This window comes from Diadema setosum, chromosome 20 (genome assembly GCF_964275005.1).
Source record: "Diadema setosum chromosome 20, eeDiaSeto1, whole genome shotgun sequence".
NCBI classification, from domain to species: Eukaryota; Metazoa; Echinodermata; class Echinoidea; order Diadematoida; family Diadematidae; genus Diadema; species Diadema setosum.
The window spans coordinates 32,818,974-32,839,736 of NC_092704.1; the positions used below are offsets into that span (position 1 = coordinate 32,818,974).

The following is a 20,763-nucleotide window of genomic DNA, read 5'->3' on the forward strand; positions in this document are numbered from 1 at the left end:
GTAAAACAAAGCTGCATTCCATTATTTGAATTGCGTGATTATTTTCTTCGTCACACCTCCCCCCCCCTTACACACGCAAGCACAAAGATAAAAGATTCATAACTTTAATGACCATATAAAAGTAATCTGTACCCATCAGGCGATAGAAAACCACCAGTCTTTAGTGTGTGCTTGTAAAGGGTTTTCAGTTTCAGCAGGATGAGCAAGTGAAGATGCAATAATTCATAGTTTTCATATTCCTTTTCCTAATGATACAGTTTAGAAGTGTAAGTAGTGCCGCAATTGCACTAGGCTCCCCCCTCAAAAAAGAAAAAAAAAAGAAGACAAGACTGTGCATCTACTTGACATACAAGTAGAACTCTTCGTAAAATGTTTAAGGCAGAGTTAATAAATCACGATCCTTACAAACTCAGGGCTGTGATACGTATACCAAGAACCGAAATTCACAAGACTCTAGAGAAAACAATAATTTTACGTGATATCAAGAACATAGAGTTGTGTCTCCTAAACAAGTGATAAGAACTGATAACAATGTTTTCTTTTTAAACTTCAGAACAACATCGATGACTGCGTAACTAACGATTGCGAGAATGGAGGTACATGCGTTGATGGGGTCCATGAATACACCTGTGAGTGTGCGGAGGGGACGTGGGGCACATATTGTCAACTCTCGGCCAATCCATGTGACTCGACGCCGTGCAGGAATGGAGGCCAATGTGACCCCATTGAAGACGGTTTCATCTGTCATTGTCTTGCGGGTTTCACGGGTGAGACGTGTAAGACCAATGTGGACGACTGTCAAGACCACCATAATTGCTCAGCTGGATCAACGTGTGATGACTTGGTATGGCAGATGTATTCCCACAATCATTCCTTCTTCTTTATTCCTACTGCCGTCAAACCCACTGCAGCAACCACTAGTCCTTAAGAGGATTACCCGTGCTTTCATAGCATGCCAACATTTGTTTCAATTGCGAGCAATCTATACAGAAAATCCAAACATGAATTCCTATTTATTTATTAATTTATTTATTCATTCATTCATTTAATTCATTAATCTATTAATCAATTTATTAATTAATTTATTTATTCATTCTCTCACTCACACTCTTACTTATTTTGTTTTATCTATTTCATCCTGCAGGTTCTTTGTTCTAAACATGTCTATGCTGTATGTAGTTCTGACCACATTTCAACCCTTACTGGAACCGTTCTAATAACAATTGTGACTTAAGTTTTGTTATTTCTAAGTTTCTTTTTCTTATCTCAGTTTTAATTGCTGTGATCAATTTCGCACCGCACAAAAGGCATGTACTGTATCCTAGCTTGTCTACGTTCTATATCGTTTTTTCGTTATGTTTTGTTAAAAGAATTAGCTTCCTCCTGTGTGGCATTATTATAATATCAATGACAAGCATTTAAAAAAAATGAAATAAACAGAGGTATTCATGCAAGTGAAAGATCAAAAGGATAATCGTGTTTGTGGGCTTGGATCATTTTCCATATTATGGAAATGATGATGTAAAAATGTGTATTAAATGGATTTGACTCGACGGGTGGACAATACTTTATTGTTTATACGAGATACCCCTACTCGCTGGCACACTTTAAATGATACTGTAAGTTTATTTCTAATAAACTATGCTATTGAAAACATCGTTGTCAAATTAATATAATTATGATATTACGAATACTGAATAAAAAAAGAGGATTATGATACAGAAGTGGAAATAACAGAATATTAACCAATGACGTGAATTACAGGTGAACGGTTACCAATGTATCTGTCCGGATGGTAAGACAGGAGATTACTGCGATGAAGATATTGATGAGTGCGCGAACAACCCCTGTCAAAATGGAGGTACCTGTGCGGATGGTAATGCCATCTACACTTGTCTGTGCTTAAGCGGTGAGTTAAATGATACGCCTGTTGTTTTTTCCTCCTTTTTTTAGTCGCTATATACACCCTAATTCACAATATACGAATGACAGTTGTTCCTGCTGATAAATACATAGTACAAAATATAAGGAAGTTGGTTCTGATGCTATGCTGAAATGTCACAAAATTGTTGTAGACAGTTCGCTACAAGAATAAAATAGATAGTAGACTGAACGAAAGCCGAAGAACCGTGTGCTCCAAAAGTTAAATTTATCTACACCATGCCATCACTCTTTCTGTTTTAAAAGATCATTTTTTTTAATATTATATTTCATTTCTTAGGTTACGGTGGAAGGGACTGTGAGAAAGAAGTGGACGAATGCGCTTCCTTTCCTTGTGCCAACCTTGGAGTCTGTACAGATGGAATCAATAGCTTCGAATGTGCCTGTCTTGAGGGATATCGGTATGAAATTTATTGTGCAGGCACCTCCATAATACTTCCTGAAGTATCTTTTTGTGTGTTTTTGTTTTTATTTTTTGTCTGTTGTTCCTATATGCATTCTCAAAATTGAAATACAGCTTTGTCTAAACCAGAAAAATGAAACATAATACTATACAGAGAGAGAGAGAGAGAGAGAGAGAGAGAGAGATGTATCCCGGCTCAATGACTAGACAGAAATACGTGCCAAGAAATCTTATCATACTCATGGTATATAATTAATGATTTTAAAAATTAAGGTCTGCGTCTCAGATGACATCACCAGACAGTGAGTGCAATAATCAGGCCCATGTTGTTTTTTTTAAATACATTTGTGTGTTATGATAACTTCAGGTTTTTCAAGTGATAGTCTATTGCGTGATGGGTAAGATATAAAAGGACAAAGTTTGAAATAAACATATTTGGAAGGTGGCTATAGATATGTTTATACATCTATGTACAAGTACATGAATATTGTGGTCATGTGTGTACATAAAGTGTTCCTCATATTCCTTCAGGCATGCAACAAGCTGCGACTCAGAATAGCTCATCGGTAATCTTATCACATAACATGCATTGCCTTAATTTTTTTTTTCTTCCAGTGGTGTTACATGTGAAGAGAGGATCAGTTCTTGTGAGTCCAACCCATGCAAGAACAACGGCTCCTGTACGGATGGACTGATACAATTCGTGTGTTCATGTCCGAGGGGGTTTACCGGCGAGCGGTGTGAAACGGGTAAATCATACAACACTGCATTTTCTGTCATAAATGATACTGTTATGGTCAATGCTGTGTGAGAGCAAAACATTATGAATGGTAAAATATCAGCTATCATTGACTGATGTTGATTATTCCTTTGTGTGTTTGAGCGCCAGTTTTTCACACACACACACACACACACACACACAAACCCACCTCTATATCGTTTTACTACCTTCCCCACTCAGAAATGGTTGACTTTTGTTAGCACACATGCCATTTACAAAGGTAATGAACTTTATTACATCGTTTGTGTGTGTTGTTTAATATAATTATAATCATAATATAATTTGAACAGAAATCCTCGGCAACTTCGACTTGACACTGGACCAGAGACTTCAGGTGGTCAATCATTCTGTCCAGACGGAGAGTGACCATCAAAACTTGACCCTTTCTGTTTGGATGTTGGTGGATGTCCCTGCACCATCAGAGAACCTGAGACTGCTTCGTCTCAGTGCTGGAAACTTTACTGTAGCTCTCTATAATCCGTGCAGTCTCACTCTGATGATTGGAAGGTATGAACAATACAAACCTTGAAAGCACATAATGTACACTTCATCGTGTACATTCATAATTTTTCTTCACAATTGACACATTGACACATAATTATTATGTGTTAATGTGTAACTTTCACCTGCCTTGATTAAATAGCTTTATAAAATAGTCCCCCTCAAAAAAAAAAGCAAACAAAATAAGACACAAACAAAGAAGCAAGCCAGTTCAATCTAACTTTGTCTATTTCTTGACATTATCGTGTCCACTTTAGTGGAATGAATCATGAAATGCCCAGTTTAAAAAGAGATTTAACATGACTACCCAAATGCTAGGTTGTTTCAAAAGTGAATATTATTCTTTAATCAAAATATGTTTATGCCACGACTTCTAGCAAGTCACACAAGAATGTCTTTTTGGCAGTATTCATTGATGATGCACTGCAGCGTTCCTTTATAATCTGGCGCTTCATTCTTTGAGTGAAGAATGATATTACGTCACAGTCCTAGGCCTTTCTTTGTTCAATATGGAAAATCCACAACGCTAAATCTAATCCTAATCCCAACCCCATCCTAACCCTAATCCTAAATCTAACCTTAACCCAAGCAGTAGCCAGTTTAATACAGGACAATCCTCTTCAAATGAAAGCAAATTGAATATTTGAATATTTAATTGGTTTGTTGAGCAATGGTTAACAGGCGATGCCGTCAGGTATTTGAAAAGTCCTAGCAGCTGCTGTTGACGTTGAAAATAGTGAAGTGTTGACAAAATCGTAGGGCTTCATTGAAGTGGGGAAATGTAAAACAGAGGCATTTATACGTTGCTAACTGCGTGGAAAGCACGTACAGTTTTCCACACCTGGGGGTGTTTCATCAACGTTTGTCAGTGCTGACAATTTCAGCAAAATCCTTGGTTTTGATTGGATGAGATGCTCTGGTCACTGACTGTTACTATGGTGATTGTCAGCGCTGACAAACGTTGATGACACACCCCCTGGAGTACAAGCAAGAGGATGAGTAGAAAACAAAAATATGAATTAGACAAGTCTGCGTATTCTGTTTGAGCTTTGTTTGTTGCGTACAAAATAACTCTTAATCAGCCGTCATAAATAATTGGTGTTCTTTTGGTTTTTCTTTCAGGCAAGCATACGTTAGCAACCAGTCAAGTCTATGTGACAACCGTTGGCATCATGTCTTCCTATGGTTTGACATACACGGTCAATGGGAATGGCGCGTTGATGGCTCTGAGCTGTTGACCAATCACAGTGCAGCCAATGAGAGTACTATGGGAGAAAACATTGATGTTGCGATCGGATCGAGTCTTCTCAACAGTGGTGAGTTTGATGAATGATTTGCATCAACGCGAGACCCTGATTTATAGGCACTTGATACATACATTTTAGAGGGGTAGGAAAACCCTGGTCATTGGTACTATCAACACACCAAATCCGAATGTAGTTATCGTATATTGTGTTTTAAATTAGCGTGATGATATAACAATCTATATGTATCATCAACCAGATGTAAGGCAAATAAAAACAAACCCTTAGTCGCCTAAATGCAGACATGATACTGTAAATCCCCCTCCCACTCTATGCACCGTTTATTAGTTCTCCGCGATAAGGCTTTTTGCCTACTGCATGGTTGTAAGTATGGACTCTTTAAGTACCTGCCAAAAAGACACAACTTATCGGGATAGTGGTAAGCTGAAAAGGGATTGTATGACTGGTAGAAATCGCCTTGGGCCCGATTTGTTGTCCTGTTCTGTCTCCATCCAGTAGCCAAACTGGGTAAAAAGGAACATAACGTGTGCATCACACACAATGTGCTTTACGGAGAGTCCTCTAATTATCCTGTGGAGAAAATTAGTACTCTTGGGCATGTATCTCCTTTTTCAAACTGTGAAGATAAATTTATGAATTTTGCTTTCATTTCCTAATTCCTGCTAGAATTAGCTTAGACAAAAGGATACTAAGCCGTATATAGTGTTCAAACTGCCATCATTATCGTATAGCTGATGATAAGGCTATCACCTGAAACTACGAGATGTTTAATTAGAACCTACTTTGCCTTTCTGACATATTTACAATCAAATAAAGACAGAATAAACTGACCAGAAAGAATATAAATTATTAGTGGAAAAGTGAGCAAAGAAAATGGGATTCCATCGGGATTCGAACCCGAGACCTCCGGATTGCTAGACCGGTGCTCTACCGACTGAGCTATAGAAAGCCCTAGTGCAGTGTTCGTCCCAGAAACCCTTAATTCTCAATGCTCGGGTGGTCAGAAGCTATAGCAGTGTGTTTGTGTGTGACACACACGCACACACTTGAACCTGGCATAAACCCGAAGGATAATTCAACTTGGGGATAAATGCGAGGGATCACCGAAGTGATGCAGCTTTTTGAGTTTGTAACAAATAAAGACAGAATAAACTGACCAGAAAGAATATAAATTATTAGTGGAAAAGTGAGCAAAGAAAATGGGATTCCATCGGGATTCGAACCCGAGACCTCCGGATTGCTAGACCGGTGCTCTACCGACTGAGCTATAGAAAGCCCTAGTGCAGTGTTCGTCCCAGAAACCCTTAATTCTCAATGCTCGGGTGGTCAGAAGCTATAGCAGTGTGTTTGTGTGTGACACACACGCACACACTTGAACCTGGCATAAACCCGAAGGATAATTCAACTTGGGGATAAATGCGAGGGATCACCGAAGTGATGCAGCTTTTTGAGTTTGTAACAAATAAAGACAGAATAAACTGACCAGAAAGAATATAAATTATTAGTGGAAAAGTGAGCAAAGAAAATGGGATTCCATCGGGATTCGAACCCGAGACCTCCGGATTGCTAGACCGGTGCTCTACCGACTGAGCTATAGAAAGCCCTAGTGCAGTGTTCGTCCCAGAAACCCTTAATTCTCAATGCTCGGGTGGTCAGAAGCTATAGCAGTGTGTTTGTGTGTGACACACACGCACACACTTGAACCTGGCATAAACCCGAAGGATAATTCAACTTGGGGATAAATGCGAGGGATCACCGAAGTGATGCAGCTTTTTGAGTTTGTAACAAATAAGGACAGAATAAACTGACCAGAAAGAATATAAATTATTAGTGGAAAAGTGAGCAAAGAAAATGGGATTCCATCGGGATTCGAACCCGAGACCTCCGGATTGCTAGACCGGTGCTCTACCGACTGAGCTATAGAAAGCCCTAGTGCAGTGTTCGTCCCAGAAACCCTTAATTCTCAATGCTCGGGTGGTCAGAAGCTATAGCAGTGTGTTTGTGTGTGACACACACGCACACACTTGAACCTGGCATAAACCCGAAGGATAATTCAACTTGGGGATAAATGCGAGGGATCACCGAAGTGATGCAGCTTTTTGAGTTTGTAACAAATAAAGACAGAATAAACTGACCAGAAAGAATATAAATTATTAGTGGAAAAGTGAGCAAAGAAAATGGGATTCCAACGGGATTCGAACCCGAGACCTCCGGATTGCTAGACCGGTGCTCTACCGACTGAGCTATAGAAAGCCCTAGTGCAGTGTTCGTCCCAGAAACCCTTAATTCTCAATGCTCGGGTGGTCAGAAGCTATAGCAGTGTGTTTGTGTGTGACACACACGCACACACTTGAACCTGGCATAAACCCGAAGGATAATTCAACTTGGGGATAAATGCGAGGGATCACCGAAGTGATGCAGCTTTTTGAGTTTGTAACAAATAAAGACAGAATAAACTGACCAGAAAGAATATAAATTATTAGTGGAAAAGTGAGCAAAGAAAATGGGATTCCATCGGGATTCGAACCCGAGACCTCCGGATTGCTAGACCGGTGCTCTACCGACTGAGCTATAGAAAGCCCTAGTGCAGTGTTCGTCCCAGAAACCCTTAATTCTCAATGCTCGGGTGGTCAGAAGCTATAGCAGTGTGTTTGTGTGTGACACACACGCACACACTTGAACCTGGCATAAACCCGAAGGATAATTCAACTTGGGGATAAATGCGAGGGATCACCGAAGTGATGCAGCTTTTTGAGTTTGTAACAAATAAAGACAGAATAAACTGACCAGAAAGAATATAAATTATTAGTGGAAAAGTGAGCAAAGAAAATGGAATCCCATTTTCTTTGCTCACTTTTCCACTAATAATTTATATTCTTTCTGGTCAGTTTATTCTGTCTTTATTTGTTACAAACTCAAAAAGCTGCATCACTTCGGTGATCCCTCGCATTTATCCCCAAGTTGAATTATCCTTCGGGTTTATGCCAGGTTCAAGTGTGTGCGTGTGTGTCACACACAAACACACTGCTATAGCTTCTGACCACCCGAGCATTGAGAATTAAGGGTTTCTGGGACGAACACTGCACTAGGGCTTTCTATAGCTCAGTCGGTAGAGCACCGGTCTAGCAATCCGGAGGTCTCGGGTTCGAATCCCGTTGGAATCCCATTTTCTTTGCTCACTTTTCCACTAATATTTACAATCATGTAACTCTCGTGACGCATAATGATTATACAAGTGTAAATTGTTCTAATCCTGAAACCAGGCAAATTCCATGTTAACGCCCTCAACCTCTGGAGTGATTTTGTGGGGGACGATTTGACTCCAGTGCTTCAGACCAAGTGTAATTCAAGTGCTTCAGGAAATGTCATCACATGGACAGACTTTACTGGGAACGAAGCATTTACTCTTGCTGCAATGTTTCCTTCACAGTGCGACGGTGAGATTATTTTACATAATCCATGTGTAATACTTAATACACCGAATTGTTCACTAATGTTTTGTAGGGGTATAAAAAGACATGTATCATTGCCTTATAATTAGTCCTTTAAGGCTGTTCCTTTTGATACAGGGAAAGAAAGACTGGTAGGCAACATTTGGTGACTCGATCATTGTGTCCAAAGCAATTTGAAGATTGAAAGACCTGTAGACAGTGGTTGAGAATAAATATGATTTGTTCCTCTTCACTGGCTGCTCTCAATTTGAATTTTGTGGCATATTTACCTTTAATAGATAAGAACACGCCCTTGGTGATTATGATCAATTACCCTTATTGATAATAAACTTGTCAAAACTGTGTGTACTAAAAGTGGAGGTGGCCGAGTGGATAAGAGCGCACGTTTCTGAATCGCTTAAGCGTGATTTAGGTTCGTGAGTTCGAGCCCCTTAAAGCCAGACACGTTTGCCCTTCAGCAAGGCACTTCATCCACATTGCTGCTCTCCATCCAGGAGTATAAATGGGTACCCGGTAGGATGAGAATGTTAATGTTGGTTGATCAGCATGTGCTCGCCTGTAAAATGGCGACTGGCTGGAATGCTCCCCAGGGAGTGGAGAGTGAGCACTGTCAGTGCTGGCGAGAAATAAAGGTATCCAGACACCGGGGTAATAATAGTATGTATGCCCTTTGAGCACTCTATAGAGTATAAACATAAATTCGTATTATCATTATCCTTATTATAAAAGTGTCATGTAAATGGTACCTGCAGTTGTTTGACCTGACAGGCCTGTATTCTTTTTTTTTTTTTTCAGATACCGATGAGTGTGAGCTAGCCACACCATCACCACCTTGTCAGAATGGAGGTACCTGTGTGGACCAACTGAACTCCTACATGTGCCTATGTCCAGAGTACCTGACGGGAAAGAACTGTGATGAAGAGGTGGATCTTTGTACAAACACCACCTGCCAGAACGGAGGGAGCTGCACCACGCTGAATAGGACCACCTCGTGTGAATGCTCAAACGTATTCAAGGGACCATATTGTGAAATCGCCATTAGTAAGTTAGACGCGAGTTGCAGATTGGTCGATATGCTTACAAAGCAAAAGTACCTTGTGAATGTAAACCAGGGAAATCATAGGTACCATGACGTATCCCCTTATAATGCACGACGACATTAGCCGCATTTTATTTACAACACGCCAATTCCCTTCAATAGAGAACAGACTGTGTTCTTTGTTAACGCAACAGCGATGCATCACGTTATGTTCTTTAGGTCAGGATGATTAGCTTCAGCAAGTCGTGCTGTATATAGACTAGCGACGTATTGAATGATAGATGTCAATAGTAGCCTATGTGGCATAGGTTAGATAAACAAAATGTTTAAGAGTTGAATAAGTAAAAACTACATGTTGCTGTTTCGCTTACTACTACTCATGCTTTTGCTTCTATTTCTTGCATACATACAGGCGTCATTTTGACAACATAATGGAATCTGGATTTCTTTACGTATCTTACAAATTTCTTTGAATAATTGCATGCACGTATTGCATACATTTCTTATTTTTCAAGCTGAGAAGTGACGATTTTATGTATCTGATATTTTCAGTCCATGGAAACTGGAGTGAGTGGACCGAGTGGAGTCCTTGCTCTGAGTCCTGTGGTGGAGGGATTTGGAATCGGACTCGTGAGTGCACCAACCCTCCCCCAAATGAACATGGAATGCCCTGCGAAGGTCATGACCTTGAGGAGGAAGCTTGCAACATCCAGGAATGTCCAGGTAATGCATCCCATTTTACACGTATGCAACACCTCAATGTTACCAGTGATGTACGCAGCCATTATTCTTGCCCCAATTTATTACTTGTGTTCATTTTCCCCCTGCATGCACAGGAGGAGGGATGAGATCGAATTCTCTTTTCTCTGATTAAACTGGTCAGAAACATACCACTGCAGGTATATTGGACTATTATTCCGTCTACTGATTATACTCTTCTTCTGAGGTTTGTAAGCGCTGCGTGAGGAAGCATAGCATCACTATTTAGCATCATGACTTCACCAAGGCAACATTTTATCTTCTTCTTGTCCTCTCCCTACAGCATATTAAATCTTCTCTCTCACTCTCAGGGTACCAATGGTGTCCTTGGCGATCCACTATCTATCATAACAGTGTGTTTCTTAATAAACACTGATAAAGAGAAATTTCGGACAAGTTGAAAGTTGGTGTCCTTGCACTTATACCTTTCATCTCTTCCTGCAGCCTGTCTCACACTCAAGGCCCCGGAGAATGGAACCTTGGAGTGCGAGACGGACGGAGAGGCGCACAATTGCACCGCCAGCTGCCCCGAAGGCCTGGACTTTGTCGGAGATGCAGACCCCTTCTACGTCTGCAGCCCATCCACCAACTATGTGTGGAGCCACCAGCTCGATATCAAAGCCCAGCTGCCAAGCTGCCAGGGTAGGTCGATAAATGCCGTCAAGACTGACTGCTGTTTGCACCGCATTTGACGCAAGCACACCACGTGCTACTCATAAATGGCTGCTGCTTATAGACATGTTAAATTCTCTTCTGCAAAAAGGTATCTTCATCCTTCTTCCGTTGGTAAGGACTTCAAAGTGAGTTCATGCCTGAGTCGGAAAATAGTCGTTAATGGATTCTACGTAACCACCTTCAGATAGGAGGGTGAAAGCATAACAATGTTGGTGACAAAGCCAGTCAGCTGAACGATTCTTTCTATAAAGCAAGCTAAGACATCATCCAATCTACATGAACCACACATTTCTTGTGACTTGGGGAAATGTCCTTTCACCTTAGGCCTATATATGCCCAATTAATTTGAGTCTCAATACAGTCAGCCGAATAAAGGTGCTGACCAGTCTTGTCTTGAGATATGGGGTTGGAATGACATCTCACTTTTGAATTAGAATACTGATGGTGAGTGCAAGATGGGACGGGTTTGCTTCACCAACTGATAACTGTCAGGTACTCCCACCTGATAAACGTTTATTATGTACAGGAACAGAGAATAGTTTGAGACCGTAGTTCCGGGAGTGCCTTCAGTGCTAATTGGTGCAGAAAATGCAGTAGACATGCACTATCAAAAGTTACTGGCACAGAAAGGGTTAATGGGTTCCTCTTGTCTTCCACCTGCTGCAGAGGTCAGTAAACCCAACGAAGTGGCGGCCGACATCAGTTTGCCCTACCCCAGTGCCCAGTGCTCCTCGGAGCAGGATGAGAACACACTGAAGGTACAGCTCACCAGTGCCTTCGACAACAACATAGGCCACTTTGGTTGCTCTGGAAAGAACGATTGCTCCATTTCGAAAATAGAAGTAAGTATTGATTGAAGTGCTGCTATATACATACATATATATATATATATATATATATATATATATATATATATATATATATATATATTATATGTATAACATATATATATATATATATATATATAGCATATATATATGTTTTTTTTTTAAATTTTGTTGATAAGAAGATCGATGTACTGCAATCATCTCAAACAAAGGGAAAATGGGAGATGGTCACTAAGAGTATTCTAGTTTTCTCTACTGGAATGGTTTGAGCTTAAGTAAAGAGATTACCAATCATTTCCTTTCATTAAAAAAAAAAAAGGTAAGCAGAATTGCCATCAAACTAGCATTGTATAAACAGCTTTTCCATTGAAGTTAGTCTGGAAAATATCACTTTATGTCTCATAAGGAATTCAACTGTTTTTCTGTTGTTTGTTCCAAGTTTGTTCAATTTCAGTGCAGTTTCAATAAGTGCACATAAACACATCAGTCATTCAACTAAAATCTGGAGTGCTTCTCTACACCTCCAATGCCAACAAGAACGTGTTCGGCAAAATATTACCTCTTTTAAAACAAAAATGAAATCCAGGTTCAGAACTGCGTTTCTCGCCGGCGACGAGCAACTGGTGACGAGCCCGTCACGCTAGCAGTGGAGGCAATGTTCAATTACACCGATACTGAAGGTAGGTAAATCTGTTTTTATCTTTTCAATGTAAAATAATTTCACTTTACCCCATTCTTGGCTTGTATTTGGGCATTGCAGTTATAGACTATATAGGCATGTATAGAAATTATTGCAAGTGAAGATGATTGGCTAACGATGTATTGCTCTTAAAAAAATTGTACTTTTGTCACGCATTCAAAATTGGTAAGCTGCTAGAAACGCACAAAAGGTTCTGAAGGAATAGAGTTGTACTTTATTTTGGCACATTGCATTAATTTAAGCCCTTGAACTACTGTTGAAATCATGATAATACCATTGACAGGAAAGCAACATTCTGTCATGTGGTTTTATATAATTTATTAACTCTGTTAATGTTAAGTCCCAATAAGTGAGATTGGCTTTTTGGTTTGTAAGTTCTTAAATTCCAGAGAATACGATCTTATATCTTTCATCTTTGTGTGAAAGGAATTTCAATATTCCTTGTAATGACCTTGAATCTCCCCATTATGACACGGCTACAGAGAGTGACCAGCCATCCGTGGATGAAATGAGTGAAACCCTCAACACACTCATTTCAAACGGCTCCTTATCTCTGGAGATGAACGGCGAGACAATAGATCCTGATGCCGGGGGTGTGGTCTCGACAGTCACCATCATCTGTCCTGCAGGACAGGGGTACACGGCCAGGGGAAACTGCGGTATGACAACCGGGGTTTGCATCATCTAAAGTGTGCTCAAGGAGTTTGAAATTCAAATGTTATTTCTGCCTCCAACTTTGCAAAAGCTAAACAAAGAACAGATCTACCGGTTTTATGACCAGCGTAGTAAGAGCAGTGTCGTAATATTAACGAAATCATAGCAAAGAGCCTTGTTTTAAATTCTGTCAAATTTGTACATCATTGGTTTGGGTATAAGACCAGTTATATGAGCAGAAACCACAGTACAGAGATTTTCGAGTGAGCAATTATATTCATCATTATCTCATCATGAATACATTATCAATACTATTTTCCTATTTTTTACTTATCAATATTATCAATAGAAGTATAGGTACCTAAGTACTAGTATTAGTATGACCGATATTATTGTCATTTATTGTTATCATTATCATTTTTATTGTTGTTGTTACAATCATAAATGCTATCGTTATTATAATCATTACTATTGCTACTACTATTACTACTACTACTAATACTACTATTCATATTGATTAGTATTATCATCAATACTATCATTAGTATTTCTATTATTATTATCTTAATATAATCACTTTAGGTAACAAGAATAGTTGCCTTTAACATTGCAGATTCATCGTTATTGCAACCTGGTAATATCGAATATGTTGGAAGTGATTACGAGGGTAACACTGGAATAATTGTTAATTTCTAATGCTTATTCTCTAGAGGCCGTACCAGAACATGATGTTTCATCATCATTGATTTTAATGTATGATAAACACGAATAGTAATATCAAGAGTAGACATGGAAAACAAGAAGATATTAAAATTAAACATGCCGGTAGAGAAAAAGATTATGTTTTCTTTTTACACACAGTTATCTGTCCTGCTGGCACTTACTATACTGTGTTGGGAAATTTGTCCACCTGCGTTTCCTGCCCGCGTAATACTTACCAAGATGAGGAGGGGCAATCGGAGTGTAAGGAATGCCCCCATGGTCTCATCACAGCCAGTCTTGGCGCCGTCAATATTACAGAGTGCATCGGTGAGCCTCATATCTGTAGCTTTCCATGTACAGCAATCTATACAGTCTATTCCTTTCATTCGTATGGCGAAATTATATTTTCGGATCGATTCACCTTTGAGTCAAGTTATGTACATGGAGGACTGAGTGCAGGGAAACGTGACTCGTATGGTAACGGGCGATTCTACGTCCTCATTTTGATAAAGATGAGTAGATTTAGGGACGAGAGTTTTATTAAGGCTAGTACTGTAGGTTTCCCTATGATGGAGGGGATATTGAATGATTATTTTATATAATCTTAATCAAGACAATAAATGAAGAGAGAGAGAGAGAGAGAGAGAGAGAAAGAATTTGCCATGCAAGCTGTAATAATTGACAGCTTATCGAACCAATATGCCTCAGATAGAGCAAATTTCCTTGGAACCCGGGCCTTGGAATATCAAGCGTGTGGCTTAGTGCAGAATGGAAGACATGGATTATGATTTGGAGTAATACTATAACTATGGGTTCTCTCAATATTAGATGTATAACGCAAGTTGGATGAATTTTCAAGTTAAACATAAGTGATCAGAATAAAGCAGAATCCATTATGCTTATTTTTAGGATTGAAGAAGAGAAATAATTGAGTGATAAATAGAGTGTGGGTCCCACCATATAAAACATACATGCATGTCTTCAAACACGCTGTGTGCATAGGCTTGATATTGATATGTTATCTTCCTGCTGTGATCATTGCCATACAGTTCCTTGTCCCGAGGGTTATTACCAAGACGTGTGGGTTGACATTGACAACCCAGAATCAGTCTGCGTTGAATGTCCACTAAACGCCTACCAGGACCGAAGTGGACAGCAGAGCTGTATCCCATGTCCAACTGGCTACGTGACTCTGACCGAGGCCTCCTCCAATATCAGCGACTGTGTTGGTAGGTGTGCAAGTCCACCTTTTGTGCATGGGGATCTACTCGGTTTTTTTTTTTTATGTCAGTTTGCCAATCAATCTTGTCGAGACTAATTCCGTTTTCTTCTGCTGATTTCACTTGCCAGATTTTTTTTTTTATTCACTGAATTTTTGTTATCAAGGAGCACCTTATTTTCCAGCAATTAGAGGAAATGACAATCAACTACATAACATGTCCACTTTACTATGAAGGCAGATAAAATTATCGTGGTTTTTTGATACAGCACAAGTTACGGCAAAAGTCATATTTACGTTGTTGTCGATGTTTGCAAACTGGCTTGCAAATATATGACAGAATATTATACAGTTATTTTTTTTTTTTCCATATTTTGTACTCGACCAGTCATCTGTGAGGCAGGATTCTACGTGGACGTGTCCAATACCTCCAACCCACGCTGTCTGCCATGTCCAGCCAATTCATACTTGGATCAGAGTGGACACCAAGAGCAAGAGTGCATCCCGTGTCAGGATGACCTGGTTACCAAGGGCAACAGCTCTACAAATATCACAGATTGCATCGGTAATTTGGTCCTTTAACGTCCATTTGCAGCATCAAAAGCCCAGTATTCCCTAGTAATCTATGATGCCTTAGTATGCAGCCATATACCACAGAGAATAAAAAAATGTATATTAACATGTTCTCCTCATTATTATAATTTTGGGTGACGAATCCAAGAAATGTTGAAGAGCCCAAATCACTGCCGTATCCATTCTAATTGCAACTGCAGATCAGAGTGATACTGGAGGAGAAATTGTCCAGCTTGACATTTGATTTAAAATAAATAATTAACGTATGTACGAACAGCTAAGAAAGGAAACAAATTAAGCATCTTTACAGGAAGAACCTTCGGACCCATATGGGTAAGGTAGCAAGATTGAGAATGGCCTGTTTTGCATATGCCAGTTAATGATAGATGTGCACAACCTCTCACTAGCTTCTTGATATCTCTCAGTGAGGTAATAACAGTCAGAACATTCCTTGAAATGTCAGAATTCATTGTTTTAGATAGAGTAATGACCTCCAGCTATCTTAATTTTGGTTCTGGCATAAAATCACTGTTGATTTTGTGTAATCATGTGTATCTTTAAATATTTGAATAAATATTTCATGTAATCACATTTCTGTTTGTTAGGAATAAAATAAATGGAATTAAATCAAATGAATGAAATAAAATTATGCCCTGAAGCTTCGTCGGAAACAGATTTTATGTAGGCCTAAATATGTTGACTAAAAATGTATCCACCAGCATGTATTGCCTCATTGGATGCATTACCAAGTACCATTTGATATTGGCTTTTTAAGCTTCTTGCATTTCTAAACGTGATTCTTCAATACAGTGACCGCGAATTGCTGACACAGTTACAACAGTTGTACATTCTAATTCCACACGTTATCAAATCTTTGATTGTTTTTATGTGACAGTTGTTTGTGGCAGTGGAAGTTACTTAGATGTCCAAACCTCGATCTGCCTTCCCTGCCCTCCCGACACGTACCAGAAACTTCATCATCATCTGGAGGAGGCGTGCATGCCTTGTCCCACTGGGATGGTTACCATTGGCAACGCCTCAACCAATCATCAGGACTGCGTATGTGAGTGGCAAAATGAATAGTAGTGCTCACCAATATTCCCGCTCATTCCTACATTTTCCAACCAATATTGTTTTATCCGGAGTCATAGAATTTTAAGGTTTTTAAGGTTTTAATTGATTTTAAAGTCTCCTTTGTCCGATCTGAGAATTAATTCACATATCACAGAAAAACAAACAAACTTATCTTTTACTCCTTCCATTCAAAGTATTTGTTTAGATAACGATTGATAAGGGCTTTTCATGTGTTCAGACTTACATATATGGAACTAATTACAAACCATCAAACATATTCTCGTCTTCTCTCTCTTCTCAATTACCAGTAAATAGCTAGTTCGATGTTGTAAAACTCCAATAGAGTGAATCTCAATATTTATGTAATTAGATGATCTAGTAAATGTTCAGCAATCATTCTACGTTGATTCAATTTAATCATACTATCGACAAGTGATGTTTTAATAGCAGACACGCTCGAATTGTTTTCTCAGCTTTGCGTGAATCTTTCAATTTCCATCTCAGATTTGTACTATTTTTTTTTTTAGATTTAGAGATAAAAGCAAACGCTACATCCATAAACCAGGGTTTCCCAGTGACATAATGAAAACCGCATTATACAACAAAGAAAGCTTTCTTGAATCCTCAAATATGAGTATTAATACACCTATTCCTGTACATTCTTGATTAGATCCGGAAGACTCTACAGTCCCTCCAGTTCCAGAGGGAAAACTGTATACGACAATCATTGTCGGCACCTGTGTGGCTGCGGTTGTCCTCATCACAGTCATCATTGGTGTTGGAGTGGTCTTAAAGAAGACGAGCAGGTTGGTTGTTCGTCTTTTGATATTCTTTTTTAAATTTGTAGTCATCGCCTACCGATAGTTTGTAGCTTATTTCAGATGATCATGTATTTACTCTATCATCCCGACACGGCTGGTGTCGTTATTTCTTCTTTTGTTTGTAAATTCTTGTTACCATGACATCAATATTGCTACATTATGCTTCCAATGTACATGATGCATCTGTTAGTTTCGAAAGAGCAAAATGTTTCTCATTGATGAAGAACCTTGCATTTACAGAATTTAGAATTAAAGAATCATAAGAAGTATATTCTTATATGTGACATTTCCATTTATTTTGATTTGTCATTTAATGATTGTATCAAACGTTGTCATCATTTGCAATAAAGAAGTGTTTCCGTGGTTTAGTTCTGAATCACCAGCTTAATCTATAAATTCAAATGGTAGTTTTGTAAAACAGGAAGTTTACGTTTAACTCATTCACCTCCATGCCCCATTCTTTGCCATACATGAGTCAGGGAGGTGGAAGGAGCGTCTCTTGACCTTTTAGGGGCCTCCGTATGCATGCTCACTGGGACTGTATCATTTTTATCTGACATTCTGCCATGTTGTCATGCAGTCTCCACAGCGTTAGAGATGAGCGAGCTTTAGATCTTCGACGCGAATGCTTAACCCTAACTAGGCCGGGCTATTTAGGTAGATCATAGAGCCGGGGGGGGGGGGCCTCCCAGGCCCCCCTCCAGATCTCGGCCGTCGACCGCGCGATCGCGACGAAAATTGGCACACACATTGCCTGTGATGTTATCTAAAGTACTACGAAGTTAGATTTTTGAAAAATTGTCATTTATGCTAAATTATGCTAATTTATGCATAATGAAATCAGACAATTTGGTATAAATCACTAAATAAAGCCCGAAATGGGCACATTTTTTTGTGTAAATATTCTTTTTAGTGTCCAAAGCAAATATAAGAGAAAAAATATTGAGCCATCCAAAAAAATTTCTTAAGCATTTTATTGTTTTTTTGAATTTCTTATGTATTTCCTTGTTTTTTCGACTTTATGTTTTTCATTGTTTTTTCGATGAAACTTGTCCGCGACATTGTTTCGAACGAGAAAATATGTTATCAGTTGATTTTAATCAATAAAACCCCAAAACAATCATGCTTTTATGAAATTTGACTGTAAGCACAGTTTCCATTGAAATTGTACACGAATTCACGTTTTTTAGCAATTTTTGGTCTGACATGCATGTACATATTTATGCGAAACTTCGGAACCGCGCGCCTGGGCATCGCAAATTTGGTGTCAAAAGATGCGGGAGACTCGACAGAAAAAAGTCATGAAACGTCGCGGCGATAGCTTTTCACGTTAGCGATACATCGCGCGGAACGTCGAGGGGGGGGGGGGGGCCTCGGAGGGCCCCCCCCCCCCCCCCCCGGCCTAGTTAGGGTTAAGACGACGCTTATTAGGCTAAAAATGATGTTTTGTCATGCGCGAGGCAGAATGTTTCCATTGTTCAACCCGGGAGGCAAATTCGTCTTAGCGTTCGCGTCGCAGATCTGAAGCTCGCTATTATCAAAGATGAAAATATAGAATGTTACTTTTTGACATGTGACCACCCTTCCTCTCCCTCTTTCATCATATCTCTTTCCTGCAGCCTGAATAAACCAAATTTCTTCAGGTCACCGGCTGTATCACCAAGCCCAGAGCCATCTGAAATGAGTGAAGGGAGCCTTAATGAGGAAGGCCACATTATGATGAGTCTGAGTAGCTTCAATGAAATGAATAAAGAGCATGAAAAGGACGATGAAGAGGATTTTCATACCCACGACATCCCCGAAGGCGCTCGGCCGTATACCTTGACACCAATCAAACCTTTTGAATGTGATGCCTAGTGATGGAACGACAAATGAAGACCCAACCCTATCACAACTTTGCTCAATCACGGGTTTTACATCGTCGCAGGCATTATCACACATCTCTTTTTTTATAATATAATATGCTATTTTTTTTTTAGCACATTATGTTAACTCAATGCAAACGAAGATGCTGGGGATTGTTCATTTCAGAGATCAAAATATGGTCTTCGATAATTAAACTCATCAACAAAATGTTCTTGTATCCAAGTATCTCCATTGCCCAATTGAGCGCCATTGAATTGTTTGAACCCTAGCCTTGATTTCGGTCTTAATAGACCAGTGAATGATGTACAACAATTGTCATGTGGTAATAAATCTTTAGACGTTTTCAAGCAAGACCCCTGTTCTTAAAAGTAATATGATGATAATAATAGTCCTAATAAGAATATCATTATGACGATTACAATTTCAATTGAATAAAACAGAGGAAATCTAGTTTATAGAAGGCTTGTGGTACTTGTGATACCAGTGCCAATTTCCGAATCTAACCATTGCGGAGGGGGTCAATGAAAGATAGAATATGCATGCATTTGTCAGTATTCTTAGATATCACGTTTTTACCACGACCTTGTTTTCACTGCCGAGAAAGAATAGTAATTTCCGTCCAAATGTTACGTAGGACACTTTTGTCACAAAAAGTGTGTTCATGTTTTGAATGAAGCATTTATTTGATTGGCCGGTTGCCATTTAAGAGTAATGGTGACTGCATTTTTCCCGTCCAGTGATTGTTATTGTATTCTAAAAGTGATTGATATTGTACTCCCTTTGGCCATATTTTGAAATGATATCCTAATGCCTTGACAACATGTTATGCCAGAAGTATATCTATTATTCTGCTCGTCTCTGTATCATTGTACATCGCAGCATGTGTATTCAAAAAGACTACTGCGTTGTGCTATCTGTTCAAAGTAATACGATCTGTAGCTACAAGTGTTTATTAGTTCTCGTTTTGTAGTGCATTGTGTTTGCATTTAGTCATTCGCTTCAAGTTTAAAGTAAGTGTATATGTGACCCTGCACCACAAAACGAACAAAAAGTTGCACACACTGATTTTGTGTGGAGACTGAAAATAGGTGAAATGGGTCAACCTAACCCATCTTGACTTTTTCATATTTTCTGAAGGAGTAAGTCTTCTTATACATTATGTTACAATTTGGGATCATAAAATGGGCAAGAAAGTGCGTTTTCAGCAGTTTATCTTGAACTTTTTTTTTGGTACAATAGTGTGATTAGGTGTGTTTTTAGAGTCCCCTTTTCATTTCCTAAAAACCTTGAACACACTCTTCACTTTAAACTCAAATAACTTTTGAAAGGCATCAATTATAAACAGAATGTGTTGATATAGCACTCTTAATTTCAGTTTAATCTGATAATCCCTTCATTGTTGTTACTCTGGTGATTTACAGCCTGTTTTTGTCCCATTCGTTGCACAGCCAGCACGGCTTGGTACAGATTTAGTGCTCGAATAGACATTGCACTTCAGAGCCTCTTTTTTT

General features: G+C 39.1%; 1 protein-coding gene across 1 annotated transcript in view; it reads left to right on the forward strand.

Annotated features, from left to right (window-relative positions):
- LOC140243617 (uncharacterized) overlaps positions 1-19,334 on the forward strand; it is a 99,125-nt gene extending 79,791 nt beyond the window's left edge. Inside the window, exons 52-70 of the mRNA XM_072323283.1 lie at positions 554-844; positions 1,765-1,909; positions 2,222-2,342; positions 2,960-3,093; positions 3,416-3,632; positions 4,749-4,942; positions 8,155-8,328; positions 9,139-9,384; positions 9,935-10,105; positions 10,586-10,783; positions 11,483-11,658; positions 12,230-12,323; positions 12,826-13,002; positions 13,859-14,026; positions 14,749-14,928; positions 15,307-15,483; positions 16,387-16,554; positions 17,236-17,371; positions 19,006-19,334. Of these exons, the coding sequence (XP_072179384.1) occupies positions 554-844; positions 1,765-1,909; positions 2,222-2,342; positions 2,960-3,093; positions 3,416-3,632; positions 4,749-4,942; positions 8,155-8,328; positions 9,139-9,384; positions 9,935-10,105; positions 10,586-10,783; positions 11,483-11,658; positions 12,230-12,323; positions 12,826-13,002; positions 13,859-14,026; positions 14,749-14,928; positions 15,307-15,483; positions 16,387-16,554; positions 17,236-17,371; positions 19,006-19,243 (3,405 nt within the window). The 3' untranslated portion in view covers positions 19,244-19,334. The remainder of the gene's footprint in view (positions 1-553; positions 845-1,764; positions 1,910-2,221; positions 2,343-2,959; positions 3,094-3,415; positions 3,633-4,748; positions 4,943-8,154; positions 8,329-9,138; positions 9,385-9,934; positions 10,106-10,585; positions 10,784-11,482; positions 11,659-12,229; positions 12,324-12,825; positions 13,003-13,858; positions 14,027-14,748; positions 14,929-15,306; positions 15,484-16,386; positions 16,555-17,235; positions 17,372-19,005) is intronic.
- Positions 19,335-20,763: the final 1,429 nt, after the last annotated feature.